Below are 18,446 nucleotides of genomic sequence, written 5' to 3'. Positions count from 1 at the left end.
CCACCTTAACATTTGACAACCAAACAATTACACAAGGCGAATCAGTAAAGAATCTGGGTATTATCTTCCACCCAACTCTCTCCTTTGAATCACACATTAAGAGTGTTACTAAAACGGCCTTCTTTCATCTCCGCAATATCGCTAAAATTCGTTCTATTTTATCCACTAGCGACGCTGAGATCATTATTCATGCGTTCGTTACGTCTCATCTCGACTATTGTAACGTATTATTTTGGGGTCTCCCTATGTCTAGCATTAAAAGATTACAATTGGTACAAAATGCGGCTGCTAGACTTTTGACAAGAACAAGAAAGTTTGATCATATTACGCCTATACTGTATATACACCTTTATATACATATATACATATATATATACCTATACTGGCTCACCTGCACTGGCTTCCAGTGCACTTAAGATGTGACTTTAAGGTTTTACTACTTACGTATAAAATACTACACGGTCTAGCTCCGTCCTATCTTGTCGATTGCATTGTACCATATGTCCCGGCAAGAAATCTGCGTTCAAAGAACTCCGGCTTATTAGTGATTCCCAGAGCCCAAAAAAAGTCTGCGGGCTATAGAGCGTTTTCTATTGGGGCTCCAGTACTATGGAATGTTCTAGCAGTAACAGTTAGAGATGCTACCTCAGTAGAAGCATTTAAGTCCCATCTTAGAACTCATTTGTATACTCTAGCCTTTAAATAGCCCCCCTGTTAGACCAGTTGATCTGCCGTTTCTTTTCTTTTCTCCTCTGCTCCCCTATTCCTTGTGGAGGGGGGGGGGGGGGGGGGGGCACAGGTCCGGTGGCCATGGATGAAGTGCTGGCTGTCCAGAGTCGGGACCCGGGGTGGACCGCTCGCCTGTGCATCGGCTGGGAACATCTCTGCGCTGCTGACCCGTCTCCGCTCGGGATGGTGTCCTGCTGGCCTCTCTATGGACTGGACTCTTACTATTATGTTGGATCCACTATGGACTGGACTCTCACAATATTATGTCAGACCCGCTCGACATCCATTGCTTTCGGTCTCCCCTAGGGGGGGGGGTTACCCACATATGCGGTCCTCTCCAAGGTTTCTCATAGTCATTCACATCGACGTCCCACTGGGGTGAGTTTTTCCTTGCCCTTATGTGGGCTTTGTACCGAGGATGTCGTTGTGGCTTGTGCAGCCCTTTGAGACACTTGTGATTTAGGGCTATATAAATAAAGATTGATTGATGATTGATTGATTGATATCTAAGTTACATTTAAACCAGTGTGGGTGGCACTGGGAGCAGGTGGGTTAAGTATCTTGCCCAAGGACACAACGGCAGTGACTAGGATGGCGGAAGCGGGGATCGAACCTGCAACCCTCAAGTTGCTGGCACAGCCGCTCTACCAACCGAGCTATACCGCCCCACATCTTTGCTTACTTTCCACTGACAGTGGCTACAAGGTATGACGTCACACGGGAACAAAGAAAAAACATGGATTCCTTGGACTATAATTGGCAGCTAAATAACTTTCTTATCCAAAATAAATCAACCAACAAATCAAATGGATTCATTTCTGTAAGCAAAAATGTAACTTAAATAAATATTGAACATCTTTGCCTGTCCCACCTTCCCTTTATTTCGAAAATCCTCGAAAAAATTGTCGCACAGCAGCTAAATGAACACTTAGTGTCTAACAATCTCTGTGAACCTTTTCAATCCGGTTTCAGGGCAAATCACTCTACGGAGACAGCCCTCGCAAAAATGACTAATGATCTACTGCTAACCATGGATTCTGATGCGTCATCTATGTTGCTGCTTCTTGATCTTAGCGCTGCTTTCCATACCGTCGATCATAATATTTTATTAGAGCGTATCAAAACACATATTGGTATGTCAGACTTAGCTATGTCGTGGTTTAACTCTTATCTTACTGACAGGATGCAATGCGTCTCCCATAATAATGTGACCTCGGACTATGTTAAGGTAACGTGCGGAGTTCCTCAGGGTTCGGTTCTTGGCCCTGCACTCTTTAGTATTTACATGCTGCCGCTAGGCGACATCATACGCAAATACGGTGTTAGCTTTCATTGCTATGCTGATGACACCCAACTCTACATGCCCCTAAAGCTGACCAACACGCCGGATTGTAGTCAGCTGGAGGCGTGTCTTAATGAAATTAAACAATGGATGTCCTCTAACTTCTTGCAACTCAACGCCAAGAAAACGGAAATGCTGATTATCGGTCCTGCTAAACACCGACATTTATTTAATAATACCACCTTAACATTTGACAACCAAACAATTACACAAGGCAAATCAGTAAAGAATCTGGGTATTATCTTCCACCCAACTCTCTCCTTTGAGTCACACATTAAGAGTGTTACTAAAACAACTCTCTCCTTTGAGTCACACATTAAGAGTGTTACTAAAACGGCCTTCTTTCATCTCCGTAATATCGCTAAAATTCGTTCTATTTTATCCACTAGCGACGCTGAGATCATTATTCATGCGTTCGTTACGTCTCGTCTCGATTACTGTAACGTATTATTTTGGGGTCTCCCTATGTCTAGCATTAAAAGATTACAGTTTGTACAAAATGCGGCTGCTAGACTTTTGACAAGAACAAGAAAGTTTGATCATATTACGCCTATACTGTATATACACCTTTATATACATATATACATATATATATACCTATACTGGCTCACCTGCACTGGCTTCCTGTGCACTTAAGATGTGACTTTAAGGTTTTACTACTTACGTATAAAATACTACACGGTCTAGCTCCGTCCTATCTTGTTGATTGCATTGTACCATATGTCCCGGCAAGAAATCTGCGTTCAAAGAACTCCGGCTTATTAGTGATTCCCAGAGCCCAAAAAAAGTCTGCGGGCTATAGAGCGTTTTCTATTGGGGCTCCAGTACTATGGAATGCCCTCCCGGTAACAATTAGAGATGCTACCTCAGTAGAAGCATTTAAGTCCCATCTTAAAACTCATTTGTATACTCTAGCCTTTAAATAGCCCCTCTGTTAGACCAGTTGATCTGCCGTTTCTTTTCTTTTCTCCTCTGCTACCCTTTTCCTTGAGGGGGGGGGGGGCACAGGTCTGGTGGCCATGGATGAAGTGCTGGCTGTCCAGAGTCGGGACCCGGGGTGGACCGCTCGCCTGTGCATCGGCTGAGAACATCTCTGCGCTGCTGACCCGTCTCCGCTCGGGATGGTGTCCAGCTGACCCCACTATGGACTGGACTCTTACTATTATGTTGGATCCACTATGGACTGGACTCTTACTATTATGTTGGATCCACTATGGACTAGACTCTTACTATTATGTTGGATCCACTATGGACTGGACTCTTACTATTATGTTGGATCCACTATGGACTGGACTCTTACTATTATGTTGGATCCACTATGGACTGGACTCTTACTATTATGTTGGATCCACTATGGACTGGACTCTTACTATTATGTTGGATCCACTATGGACTGGACTCTTACTATTATGTTGGATCCACTATGGACTGGACTCTCACAATATTATGTCAGACCCACTCAACATCCATTGCTTTCGGTCTCCCCTAGGGGGGGGGGGGGTTACCCACATATGCGGTCCTCTCCAAGGTTTCTCATAGTCATTCACATCGACGTCCCACTGGGGTGAGTTTTTCCTTGCCCTTATGTGGGCTTTGTACCGAGGATGTCGTTGTGGCTTGTGCAGCCCTTTGAGACACTTGTGATTTAGGGCTATATAAATAAACATTGATTGATTGATTGATTGATGGGCTCATATTGCCCATCCTATTTGAAGCTGAAACATTCCCACATTCGGCTTCATATTCGGTGCAAGTAAAGAAAGGTGCACTCACAGAAGTTTCCGGGCGGTTGCAGACTGTGCTTGGTCAGGGCACACCAGCCCACGGGGAAGATGTCTCTGGAGTCGAAGGGGCACCAGTAGTCGAAGGCTCCTCGCCAGCCGTCAAACATGACAAAGATCTCCGGGCCTTTGACCTCGCCCACTGTGGCGGGACAAATCAGGTAGGGGTTCTTCCTGTCCACGGCTTCCAGCTTCATTCCAGCTTGAAAGTAGTTTTCCACGGGGCAAGCCGGTTCCTGCACAAAGCGTGTTTACCACACGTCACATTAAGAGTTGGAAGAAGGAGTACTCAAACCGTCAGTACCTTCTTAAAGGAAGAGGCTGGTGCCATTTCTGCTCCACTCAGCGTCCGCAGGAGGAACATCGGCCAGGATGAAGCGTTCATCCTGAAACCTGAACACAAGTTCACACTGCAGTGGAACCTCCGTTTACCAAACTTGCAAACTTCACCCACTTTTGGATCTCTGTGTGTGCGTCTGTAAGGAACTTTTCCAATAATTAACTGTGAGTGGATTGTACTTTTGAAAATGTTTATAATTGAAGCAACATGGTTGTTAAAGTTTGACATTTTTGTGACTTCTGATCATTTGTGAGAGCGCCAAAGGGCCCAGTTCAGATTGTTGTTGTAGTTGTTTTGTCTTGTTAATAAAGAGTTAGGTCATTAACCAGCTCCTTGATATGTATGTGTGATATACAGTACTGTATAGCAGTGGTCTCCAACCACCGGTCCAGGGACCAGTACCAGTACCAGTACCAGTTCATCACGCATTTGATACCAGGCCGCACAGAAACATGAATTAAATTATAAAACACCGCATTTTCTCCGACTTAACGTTGGTATGTCCCACTAAACTCACCAATAACTTGTTAATAGATGTATAGTACAACTACTTTGTTATAGTATATTAATAAACACACAGATTGTTAATATACATATTACAACTACTTTGTTATAGTACATTAATAAACACACCAATAAGATTGTTAATATATATATTACAACTACTTTGTTATAGTACATTAATAAACACACCAATAAGATTGTTAATATATATCTTACAACTACTTTGTTATAGTACATTAATAAACACATAGATTGTTAATAGTGTATATTACAACTGGGCCCTCCCCCAAAGTGAATTACAAGATGTCTTGGTAAGAGAAAGAAGGTTTTAGGACTAACTGGTGTCTGAACCAACCTCTGACAGAGCAGAGTAGTGTTTTCTTACCTAGTGTTGTCTCATCTAGTGTTGTCGCATATAGTGTTGTCTCTCCTAGTGTTGTCTCACCTAGTGTTGTCTCACCTAGTGTTGTCTCACCTAGTGTTGTCTTACCTAGTGTTGTCTCTCCTAGTGTTGTCTCACCTAGTGTTGTCTCTCCTAGTGTTGTCTCACCTAGTGTTGTCCCACCTAGTGTTGTCTCTCCTAGTGTTGTCTCTCCTAGTGTTGTCTCACCTAGTGTTGTCTCACCTAGTGTTGTCCCTCCTAGTGTTGTCTCACCTAGTGTTGTCTTACCTAGTGTTGTCTCTCCTAGTGTTGTCTCTCCTAGTGTTGTTTTACCTAGTGTTGTCTCACCTAGTGTTGTCTCACCTAGTGTTGTCTCTCCTAGTTTTGTCTCACCTAGTGTTGTCTCTCCTAGTGTTGTCTCATCTAGTGTTGTCTCTCCTAGTGTTGTCTCACCTAGTGTTGTCTCACCTTGTGTTGTCTCACCTAGTGTTGTTTTACCTAGTGTTGTCTCTCCTAGTGTTGTCTCACCTAGTGTTGTCTTACCTAGTGTTGTCTCTCCTAGTGTTGCCTCACCTAGTGTTGTCTCTCCTAATGTTGTCTCGACTAGTGTTGTCTTACCTAGTGTTGTCTCTCCTAGTGTTGTCTCTCCTAGTGTTGTCTCATCTAGTGTTGTCTCTCCTAGTGTTGTCTCACCTAGTGTTGTCTCACCTAGTGTTGTCTCTACTAGTGTTGTCTCACCTAGTGTTGTCTCACTTAGTGTTGTCTCACCTAGTGTTGTCTCACCTAGTGTTGTCTCTACTAGTGTTGTCTCACCTAGTGTTGTCTCACCTAGTGTTGTCTCACCTAGTGTTGTCTCACCTAGTGTTGTCTCTCCTAGTGTTGTCTCACTTAGTGTTGTCTCACCTAGTGTTGTCTTACCTAGTGTTGTCTCACCTAGTGTTGTCTCTCCTAGTGTTGTCTCACCTAGTGTTGTCTCTCCTAGTGTTGTCTCACCTAGTGTTGTCTTACCTAGTGTTGTCTCTCCTAGTGTTGCCTCACCTAGTGTTGTCTTACCTAGTGTTGTCTCTACTAGTGTTGTCTCTCCTAGTGTTGTCTCGACTAGTGTTGTCTTACCTAGTGTTGTCTCTCCTAGTGTTGTCTCTCTTAGTGTTGTCTCAACTAGTGTTGTCTTACCTAGTGTTGTCTTACCTAGCGGGGGCTGCAGCATGTCCCCGGTCCTCTCGCAGGTTCCTATGGGTTGGATGTCAGAGGAGTCCACCAGTCTCCAGAAGTCGTTGGTGTTGTCACTGCCATCCAGGCGCAGGCGCAGGCGAGTACCCACCATGCCCATCACCGTGGCGATGCACACAGAGTTGGCGTTGCGAGGGTCGCGAGCCTCAAGCTTCATGCCCGCCTTGAAGTCATTGGAGGGGGGGATTCTGGACTGCAGGGGACACCAAGAAGGTCATTTGTCAGCAGGGGGACACACCTGTCTATGGAGAACTATCACACCCGTCAATGGAGAACTATCACACCCGTCTATGGAGAACTATCATCACAGACCTGCTTGAAACACGTGGGTGAGGCAGCAACAGTGGAGGTTTCTTTCAGGTAGTCTTCCCAACTGAAGGGCTCTGGCGACACAAGGCAACAAGACAGTGTTCACAACCGTGTTACCAACACACACACAACACAAGGCAACAAGACAGTGTTCACAACCTTGTTACCAACACACACACAACACAAGGCAACAAGACAGTGTTCACAACCTTGTTACCAACACACACACAACACAAGGCAACAAGACAGTGTTCACAACCTTGTTACCAACACACACACAACACAAGGCAACAAGACAGTGTTCACAACCTTGTTACCAACACACACACAACACAAGGCAACAAGACAGTGTTCACAACCTTGTTACCAACACACACACAACACAAGGCAACAAGACAGTGTTCACAACCTTGTTACCAACACACACACAACACAAGGCAACAAGACAGTGTTCACAACCTTGTTACCAACACACACACAACACAAGGCAACAAGACAGTGTTCACAACCTTGTTACCAACACACACACACAACACAAGGCAACAAGACAGTGTTCACAGCCTTGTTACCAATGTCGTAATGTGTACAAAATAATAGTTGTATAAATGACACAATATGTTACTGCATAGACTAATTAGGAGTCTTTGTTTGTTTACTTACTACTAAAAGACAAGTTGTCTAGTATGTTCAACATTTTATTTAAGGAACAAGTACTCACATACATGTACAGGTACATAAACAATATATATACATGTACAAGAAGTACTCACATGCATGTACATAAACAACATACATGTACAAGAAGTACTCACATACATGTACAGGTACATAAACAATATACATACATGTACAAGAAGTACTCACATGCATGTAGATAAACAACATACATACATGTACAAGAAGTACTCACATACATGTACATAAACAACATACATGTACATAAACAACATACATGTAAATAAACAACATACATGTACATAAACAACATACTGTACATGTACATAAACAACATACATGTACATAAACAACATACATGTACAAGAAGTACTCATATACATGTACATAAACAACATACATGTACATAAACAACATACATGTATATAAACAACATACATGTACAAGAAGTACTCACATACATGTACATAAACAACATACATGTACAAGAAGTACTCACATACATGTACATAGACAACATACATGTACAAGAAGTACTCACATACATGTACAGGTACATAAACAATATACATACATGTACAAGAAGTACTCACATGCATGTATATAAACAACATACATACATGTACAAGAAGTACTCACATACATGTACATAAACAACATACATGTACAAGAAGTACTCACATACATGTACATAAACAACATACATGTACATAAACAACATACATGTACATAAACAACATACATGTAAATAAACAACATACATGTACATAAACAACATACTGTACATGTACATAAACAACATACATGTACATAAACAACATACATGTACATAAACAACATACATGTATACAAACAACATACATGTACAAGAAGTACTCACATACATGTACATAAACAACATACATGTATATAAACAACATACATGTACAAGAAGTACTCACATACATGTACATAAACAACATACATGTACAAGAAGTACTCATATACATGTACATAAACAACATACATGTACATAAACAACATACATGTACATAAACAACATACATGTATATAAACAACATATATGTACAAGAAGTACTCACATACATGTACATAAACAACATACATGTACATAAACAACATACATGTACAAGAAGTACTCACATACATGTACATAAACAACATACATGTACATAAACAACATACATGTACAAGAAGTAATCACATACATGTACATGAACAACATACATGTACATAAACAACATACATGTACAATAAGTACTCACATACATGTACATAAACAACATACATGTACATAAACAACATACATGTACAAGAAGTACTCACATACATGTACATAAAGAATATACATGTACATAAACAAACAACATACATACAAGTACAAGAAGTACTCACCATTAGATTTGTCCAGCACAGAAGTGCTGCTGATATTACTGGGCCTCTCCTTCTTTTCTTCTTTCTGGTCTGAAACCAAAAGACATTAGCGCCACGCATTAGCACAAGAAAATGTGCACTTGTAAACCGAGTACCGGTATGTTTTGGTACCGGTTCCTAATTGGATCAGTTCAAGAAAATTCCGGACTAATGAACGTCTATCAGTACTTTTTAATGGAGCTGATTTAGTTGTGACACAGTCCACTTCCCAGTACTAAGTACACGGAGGTAAGCATACTGTAGGACCTTCACACACACTGTAGGACCTTCACACTTACTGTAGGACCTTCACACATACTGTAGGACCTTCACACATACTGTAGGACCTTCACACACACTGTAGGACCTTCACACTTACTGTAGGACCTTCACACACACTGTAGGACCTTCACACACACTGTAGGACCTTCACACATACTGTAGGACCTTCACACATACTGTAGGACCTTCACACATACTGTAGGACCTTCACACTTACTGATGTACCTTCACACATACTGTAGGACCTTCACACTTACTGATGTACCTTCACACATACTGTAGGACCTTCACACACACTGTAGGACCTTCACACATACTGTAGGACCTTCACACATACTGTAGGACCTTCACACACACTGTAGGACCTTCACACTTACTGTAGGACCTTCACACTTACTGTAGGACCTTCACACTTACTGTAGGACCTTCACACATACTGTAGGACCTTCACACATACTGTAGGACCTTCACACATACTGTAGGACCTTCACACACACTGTAAGACCTTCACACATACTGTAGGACCTTCACACTTACTGTAGGACCTTCACACACACTGTAGGACCTTCACACACACTGTAGGACCTTCACACACACTGTAGGACCTTCACACACACTGTAGGACCTTCACACATACTGTAGGACCTTCACACATACTGTAGGACCTTCACACACACTGTAGGACCTTCACACTTACTGTAGGACCTTCACACATACTGTAGGACCTTCACACACACTGTAGGACCTTCACACACACTGTAGGACCTTCACACATACTGTAGGACCTTCACACACACTGTAGGACCTTCACACATACTGTAGGACCTTCACACATACTGTAGGACCTTCACACACACTGTAGGACCTTCACACTTACTGTAGGACCTTCACACACACTGTAGGACCTTCACACATACTGTAGGACCTTCACACACACTGTAGGACCTTCACACATACTGTAGGACCTTCACACATACTGTAGGACCTTCACACACACTGTAGGACCTTCACACATACTGTAGGACCTTCACACACACTGTAGGACCTTCACACATACTGTAGGACCTTCACACATACTGTAGGACCTTCACACACACTGTAGGACCTTCACACATACTGTAGGACCTTCACACATACTGTAGGACCTTCACACATACTGTAGGACCTTCACACATACTGTAGGACCTTCACACATACTGTAGGACCTTCACACATACTGATGTACCTTCACACATACTATAGGACCTTCACACACACTGTAGGACCTTCACACATACTGTAGGACCTTCACACATACTGTAGGACCTTCACACATACTGTAGGACCTTCACACATACTGATGTACCTTCACACATACTGTAGGACCTTCACACACACTGTAGGACCTTCACACGCGATTCCTGCCGGAATTGCAAATTGTAGTTGATTGTACGATTGACATGATTACAAGTACTGTAGATAAATATGACTTGAGGCTGAGTGTTATTGTCCATCCATCCATCTTCTTCCGCTTATCCGAGGTCGGGTCGCGGGGGCAGCAGCCTAAGCAGGGAAGCCCAGACTTCCCTCTCCCCAGCCACTTCGTCTAGCTCTTCCTGTGGGACCCCGAGGCGTTCCCAGGCCAGCCGGGAGACATAGTCTTCCCAACGTGTCCTGGGTCTTCCCCGCGGCCTCCTACCGGTCGGACGTGCCCTAAACACCTCCCTAGGGAGGCGTTCGGTTGGCATCCTGACCAGATGCCCGAACCACCTCATCTGGCTCCTCTCCATGTGGAGGAGCAGCGGCTTTACTTTGAGCTCCCCCCGGATGGCAGAGCTTCTCACCCTATCTCTAAGGGAGAGCCCCGCCACCCGGCGGAGGAAACTCATTTGGGCCGCTTGTACCCGTGATCTTGTCCTTTCGGTCATGACCCAAAGCTCATGACCATAGGTGAGGATGGGAACGTAGATCGACCGGTAAATTGAGAGCTTTGCCTTCCGGCTCAGCTCCTTCTTCACCACAACGGATCGATACAGCGTCCGCATTACTGAAGACGCCGCACCGATCCGCCTGTCGATCTCACCATCCACTCTTCCCTCACTCGTGAACAAGACTCCGAGGTACTTGAACTCCTCCACTTGGGGCAAGATCTCCTCCCCAACCCGGAGATGGCACTCCACCCTTTTCCGGGCGAGAACCATGGACTCGGACTTGGAGGTGCTGATTCTCATCCCAGTCGCTTCACACTCGGCTGCGAACCGATCCAGTGACAGCTGAAGATCCTGGCCAGAGGAAGCCATCAGGACCACATCATCTGCAAAAAGCAGAGACCTAATCCTGCAGCCACCAAACCAGATCCCCTAAACGCCTTGACTGCGCCTAGAAATTCTGTCCATAAAAGTTATGAACAGAATCGGTGACAAAGGGCAGCCTTGGCGGAGTCCAACCCTCACTGGAAACGTGTCCGACTTACTGCCGGCAATGCGGACCAAGCTCTGGCACTGATCATACAGGGAGCGGACTGCCACAATCAGACAGTCCGTTACCCCATACTCTCTGAGCACTCCCCACAGGACTTCCCGAGGGACACGGTCGAATGCCTTCTCCAAGTCCACAAAACACATGTAGACTGGTTGGGCAAACTCCCATGCACCCTCAAGGACCCTGCCGAGAGTATAGAGCTGGTCCACAGTTCCACGACCAGAACGAAAACCACACTGTTCCTCCTGAATCCGAGGTTCGATTATCCGGCGTAGCCTCCTCTCCAGTACACCTGAATAGACCTTACCGGGAAGGCTGAGGAGTGTGATCCCACGATAGTTAGAACACACCCTCCGGTTCCCCTTCTTAAAGAGAGGAACCACCACCCCGGTCTGCCAATCCAGAGGTACCGCCCCCGATGTCCACGCGATGCTGCAGAGTCTTATGTTAGTGTTATTATGTTATGTTGAGTGTTATTGTGACAAATAGAAACCCAGTGATGGACGTGTGTGCTGTTCAAAGATTGAACTGTGAATCTTCACCACAAAATATTTTGTGGTAGAAAAAAATATCGATGTAATCGTTGTAGTATCGACTAAATCCAGCTTGTGTACTCGGTATGGTATCGCTACAGTCAATGTATGTATTTGTTTACATTGAGGAGCGCTTGCTTGCTGTTAGCGGTGAGCTATTGTATCCTCCTACGGTGTGTAGTGAAGCATGTTTAGCTATTCCTCGTCCTGCAGTGATAATGATACTTGGAAGAAACATACTTTATTTGTCGCCATGGAGGCCAGGACGTAGCTAAAACACTGTGGAGGGATGTTAGCTGCTAGTTAGCTATGTTTTATTGCACCGCTTGCACTTCAATGTTCATAGCTTCACCTTTATGGTTAGGGTTAAACCCAAAACACGTCCATTCTTGCTCTTCTGTCTTATGTTGTTTCTGCTTATAAGTACTCTGTGTGTGTGTGTGTGTGTTAGAATAAAAAGTACTGGTATTTTCCAAAAGCAGTATCGTACCTTTTTTGATTGATTGATTAGTATGGCAGTACTAATTAGAGCTGGTACAACCCTAATTGACTAGATTACTGTGGTAAGCAAACACACTTTTGACTGTATAGTTATGAACATTCGTTATGAAGGTGAAGGCTGACCTTTGTGTGGCGTGCGGCCCATAGTGACCAGGATGTAGTCGTGCTGTGGCACAGGTGGTCAGACAGGCTCTTACCTATGAAAAAGAACACAAGTTACATAACAATACTAACATTTATGTTCTTATGTCCAACTAAAGTACCTTGACCATTGCTGAAAGTCACTTTTGAGTACAGAGAGAGTACATTTATTGTTGTACTTCAGTCACAATGTATCTAATATGTACTCAGACAAGTAAGATGCTTCACATTCACAAATTTGTAGATGGAAGCAAAACTATTCAATTCTGTGTTTCAGCTTCACATGCATGATCAGTGTTTCCCACAGGACAGGCATCTATTTGTGGTGGTGTGGTCGGGGGGTGGCGGCGGCAGCGGCGATGACCAAGAAGAACGCGGAGTTGGAATATAATTACAACACTTTATGTACATATTTATATACAGATTTGAACAATTAGTTATTCACTGAAATATATTTATTAATTGTGGTTCTTACAAAAATATATCTTATAAAATATAAAAGCTAAAATGTCTCTTAAAGCTCTGCCCCTTTAATTAGTGCATACATCATCTGTGTGAAGGAGTGAACATCCAACATTATAATGTATTACTAACGAGCAGAAGCGCTCTATGTACAGTGCCGTCTAACCTTAAGCGGCAGCAGCTCAACACATGCAGGGTTCAACGTTAAGGTTTTTTTCTACTTGCCCGACTTCTCAAATCTACTTGCCCCAATATTTTTACTTGTCCTGCCTAGGTTTTTTTCTGGCTGCGTAGTGCTCATGGCTTATATCTTACTAAAATCCTTCCCGTTGACTATTTACAACACTACAAAGTATTTATTATTATTATTATTATCTATAATTACATTTAAATGGCATTGCATACATGTAAAATGAAATGCTATTTCACATTATTTGACCAGTAGCAGTTACACTCATCTGAACAGATCAGCCACCTGTTTAAAGCCCGATCACAGTTGAAATCTTGAAATGAAGGGCCTTTAATGGCCAAAACATTAACCTGGAAAACATTTTAACAGCTGGTTGGCTCAGATTTTATTCTTTTCATTGCATTCACATGCTGCAGTGGACAGTGGACAATTTAGCTTGAGTATTAATGCAGTATCTGAAGCACCGTCTCCACGTGTGTTTATTGACAACAGGGTTATAACCTGGACACGTTAGCTCGTCGGTATGGTAACAGGTAGTGATGGGTTGATGAGGCTTCATGAAGCGTTTTTGACACATTGCAAAACTGTATTGATACTGTGTCGATACTGTGTCACTAAATACTGACATCTGCTGGACATTAAAAATCCCTACAGGCAACCTATGGACCGACTCAACTGACACTGATGTTATGACCTAGTATATACAATAATATAAACCAAGTCATTGTATTTCATTTAGAATTATTTCCTAACTTCATTTAAATAAAAATATATTTTTTTATCTGTTTTAGATACAGTCAATAAATAATGTGAACATGTATCATAACATGGAAATCTAAGAGAACGTGTTGTGAATGAGGATGCTTGTGGAGCTGGGAATTTTTTTTTTTTTTTTTTACACATTTTTATTACAAAAAAACCCCGTTTTTCCAACTTATTAGATTTTAGACGCTTTCTCTTCTTAGTTATTATTTCTCCGGCTGTAGAAAAGAGCCGCTCACAGGGCACAGAGGAGGCGTCAGTGCGACACGGTTCACGTATCGGTCACGTGACCAAAACAGCTCATGATCGGTCACGTGACTTTCTAAAAGCGGTACGCGCACCGACACAGGGTTTTGCTCTATGAGCTCGACGCATGCGCCGATGCATCGGTGTTGCCGGACACATCACTATTAACACGTGACTGTTACTACTTGCGTCTGCCCCGGCCACCACGGCAGGGGCGGTATAGGGGCGGTATAGCTCGGTTGGTAGAGTGTCCGTGCCATCAACCTGAGGGTTGCAGGTTCGATCCCCGCTTCCGCCATCCAAGTCCCTGCCGTTGTGTCCTTGGGCAAGACACTTTACCCACCTGCTCCCAGTGCCACCCACACTGGTTTAAATGTAACTTAGATATTGGGTTTTCACTATGTAAAGCGCTTTGAGTCACTAGAGAAAAGCGCTATATAAATATAATTCACTTCACACTTCACCGTCAGTGAAACGCTCGGTGAAATCGCGGATTAACGTTAAATATATGACGAGCCGCGAGCGATGCAGCTATAACCTATCTACCTATAACCTATATTATCCTCGTATTTTGATCCCGTCCGTCCGTCCCTCTTCTTCTTCTTCTTCTTCTTCTTCTGGCCCACCAGAAGATTTTGGCGGAGTTACAATGCATAGTAGGCTACCGCCACCTACTGCACCGGAGTTGTAACTACAAGGTACAGTCACAGACAGTCCCATTGCTTTTATGAGCGGTCGAGCGAGTCAAAAGCCGAAAAATCCATTTGTGGCGGACGTAATTCTTTCGTGGCGGGCCGCCACAAATAAATGAATGTGTGGGAAACACTGATGATGATGAACGTTCAGTTTAATAAAGGAGCAACTGGCTTCAATAGTTGAACAGTTTTTGCCTTCATGTCTATTTCGGTAAAACACGACAAAATATACAGTGGTGGTCAAAAGTGTACGTACACGTGTAAAGAACATCATGTCATGGCTGTCTTGACTTTACAATCATTTCTTATTTTTGTGTGATGTAGTGATTGGAGCACATACTTGTTGCTCACAAAAACATTCATGAAGTTTGCTTCTTTGATGAATTTATTATGGCTCTACTGAAAATGTGAGGGTGAAAAGTATACATACAGCAATGTTAATATTTGCTTACATGTCCCTTGGCAAGTTGACCTGCAATAAGGCGCTTTTGGTAGCCATCCACAAGCACTAAATTGCTGCAGTTCAGCTAAATGTGTTGCTTTTCTGACATGGACTTGTTTCTTCAGCATTGTCCACACCTTTAAGTCAGGACTTTGGGAAGGCCATTCTAAAACCTTCACTCTAGCCTGATTTAGCCAGTGATAAATAAGAAGAATAAGACGACATAGAGAGTAATAAATAAGACGACATAGAGAGTAATAAATAAGACTACATAGAGAGTAATAAATAAGACGACATAGAGAGTAATAAATAAGAAGAATAAGACGACATAGAGAGTAATAAATAAGACTACATAGAGAGTAATAAATGACGCCACAGAGAGTAATAAATAAGACGACATAGAGAGTAATAAATAAGACGACATAGAGAGTAATAAATAAGACGACATAGAGAGTAATAAATAAGAAGAATAAGACGACATAGAGAGTAATAAATAAGACGACACAGAGAGTAATAAATAAGACGACATAGAGAGTAATAAATAAGAAGGATAAGACGACATAGAGAGTAATAAATAAGAAGAATAAGACAACATAAAGAGTAATAAATAAGACGACATAGAGAGTAATACATAAGAAGAATAAGACGACATAGAGAGTAATAAATAAGACGACATAGAGAGTAATAAATAAGAAGGATAAGACGACATAGAGAGTAATAAATAAGAAGAATAAGACGACATAGAGAGTAATAAATAAGACGACATAGAGAGTAATAAATAAGAAGAATAAGACGACATAGAGAGTAATAAATAAGACTACATAGAGAGTAATAAATAAGACTACATAGAGAGTAATAAATAAGACGACACAGAGAGTAATAAATAAGACGACATAGAGAGTAATAAATAAGACGATATAGAGAGTAATAAATAAGAAGAATAAGACAACATAAAGAGTAATAAATAAGACCACATAGAGAGTAATAAATAAGACGACATAGAGAGTAATAAATAAGACAACATAGAGAGTCATAAATAAGACGACACAGAGAGTAATAAATAAGAAGAATAAGACGACATAGAGAGTAATAAATAAAAAGAATAAGACAACATAAAGAGTAATAAATAAGACAACATAGAGAGTAATAAATAAGACGACATAGAGAGTAATAAATAAGACGACATAGAGAGTAATAAATAAGAAGGATTAGACGACATACAGAGTAATAAATAAGAAGAATAAGACAACATAAAGAGTAATAAATAAGACGACATAGAGAGTAATACATAAGAAGAATAAGACGACATAGAGAGTAATAAATAAGACGACATAGAGAGTAATAAATAAGAAGGATAAGACGACATAGAGAGTAATAAATAAGAAGAATAAGACGACATAGAGAGTAATAAATAAGACGACATAGAGAGTAATAAATAAGAAGAATAAGACGACATAGAGAGTAATAAATAAGACGACATAGAGAGTAATAAATAAGAAGAATAAGACGACATAGAGAGTAATAAATAAGACGACATAGAGAGTAATAAATAAGACATAGAGAGTAATAAATAAGACGACACAGAGAGTAATAAATAAGACGACATAGAGAGTAATAAATAAGACGATATAGAGAGTAATAAATAAGAAGAATAAGACAACATAAAGAGTAATAAATAAGACCACATAGAGAGTAATAAATAAGACGACATAGAGAGTAATAAATAAGACGACACAGAGAGTAATAAATAAGACGACATAGAGAGTAATAAATAAGACCACATAGAGAGTAATAAATAAGACGACACAGAGAGTAATAAATAAGACGACATAGAGTAATAAATAAGACGACATAGAGAGTAATAAATAAGACGACACAGAGAGTGATAAATAAGACGACATAGAGAGTAATAAATAAGACGACATAGAGAGTAATAAATAAGAAGAATAAGACGACATAGAGAGTAATAAATAAGACGACAATAAATAAATAATAATAAGATATATTTACAGACGAGTGAGGAGCTCCTGAACGCAACTCGTGAGGATTAGAGGAGGATAAAGGCAGGTGAAGGACGTGTAGTCAGGGCAGCAGCAGACGACAAAACCTTCACTCTAGCCTGATTTAGCCATTCCTTTACCATTTTTGAGGTGTGTTTGGGGTCATTGTCCTGTTGGAACACCCAACTGCGCCCAAGACCCAACCTCCGGGCTGATGATTTTAGCTTGTCCTGAACAATTTGGAGCTAATCCTCCTTTTTCCTCCTTTTTCATTGTCCCATTTAAAGCAGCAGTTCCATTGGCAGCAAAACAGGCCCAGAGCATAATACTACCACCACCATGCTTGACGGTAGGCATGGTGTTCCTGGGATGAAGGTTTTAGAATGGCCTTCCCAAAGTCCTGACTTAAAGGTGTGGACAATGCTGAAGAAACAAGTCCATGTGAGAAAAGCAACACATTTAGCTGAACTGCAGCAATTTAGTGGTCAAGTGGTCAAGCAGAAGCTTGTGGATGGCTACCAAAAGCGCCTTATTGCAGGTCAACTTGCCAAGGGACATGTAAGCAAATATTAACATTGCTGTGTGTTAGAGATGCGCGGATAGGCAATTATTTCATCCGCAACCGCATCAGAAATTCGTCAACCATCCGCCATCCACCCGATGTAACATTTCAATCAATCAATCTGTATTTATATAGCCCTAAATCACAAGTGTCTCAAAGGGCTGCACAAGCCACAACGACATCCTCGGTACAAAGCCCACATACGGGCAAGGAAAAACTCACCCCAGTGGGACGTCGATGTGAATGACTATGAGAAACCTTGGAGAGGACCGCATATGTGGGTAACCCCCCCCCCCCTCTAGGGGAGACCAAAAGCAATGGATGTCGAGTGGGTCTGACATAATATTGTGAGAGTCCAGTCCATAGTGGATCCAACATAATAGTAAGAGTCCAGTCCATAGTGGGGCCAGCAGGACACCATCCCGAGCGAGCATTTGATCAGAACCGCACCCGCCCGCCGTCCGC

At 42.0% G+C, this 18,446-nt stretch overlaps 1 protein-coding gene across 4 annotated transcripts in view; it reads right to left on the bottom strand.

The window, feature by feature from the left end:
• scml2 (Scm polycomb group protein like 2) overlaps positions 1–18,446 on the bottom strand; it is a 72,350-nt gene that overhangs the window by 37,313 nt on the left and 16,591 nt on the right. For 3 of the 4 annotated variants that reach the window (XM_061975318.1, XM_061975319.1, XM_072914824.1), the window contains 6 exons: positions 12,605–12,678; positions 8,688–8,756; positions 6,621–6,691; positions 6,267–6,501; positions 4,157–4,245; positions 3,845–4,088 (listed from right to left, as the gene is read on the bottom strand). In XM_061975318.1, the coding sequence (XP_061831302.1) occupies positions 3,845–4,088; positions 4,157–4,245; positions 6,267–6,501; positions 6,621–6,691; positions 8,688–8,756; positions 12,605–12,626 (730 nt within the window). In that variant the 5' untranslated portion in view covers positions 12,627–12,678. Of the gene's footprint in view, positions 1–3,844; positions 4,089–4,156; positions 4,246–6,266; positions 6,502–6,620; positions 6,692–8,687; positions 8,757–12,604; positions 12,679–17,429; positions 17,524–18,446 lie in introns of those variants that run through there. The other variant, XM_061975320.1, reaches the window with a different exon arrangement.

This window comes from Nerophis lumbriciformis, linkage group LG15 (assembly GCF_033978685.3).
Source record: "Nerophis lumbriciformis linkage group LG15, RoL_Nlum_v2.1, whole genome shotgun sequence".
Taxonomy (NCBI): Eukaryota; Metazoa; Chordata; class Actinopteri; order Syngnathiformes; family Syngnathidae; genus Nerophis; species Nerophis lumbriciformis.
Note: the sequence above shows the minus strand (reverse complement) of the source record. Positions and strands in the feature narration are given on the sequence as shown.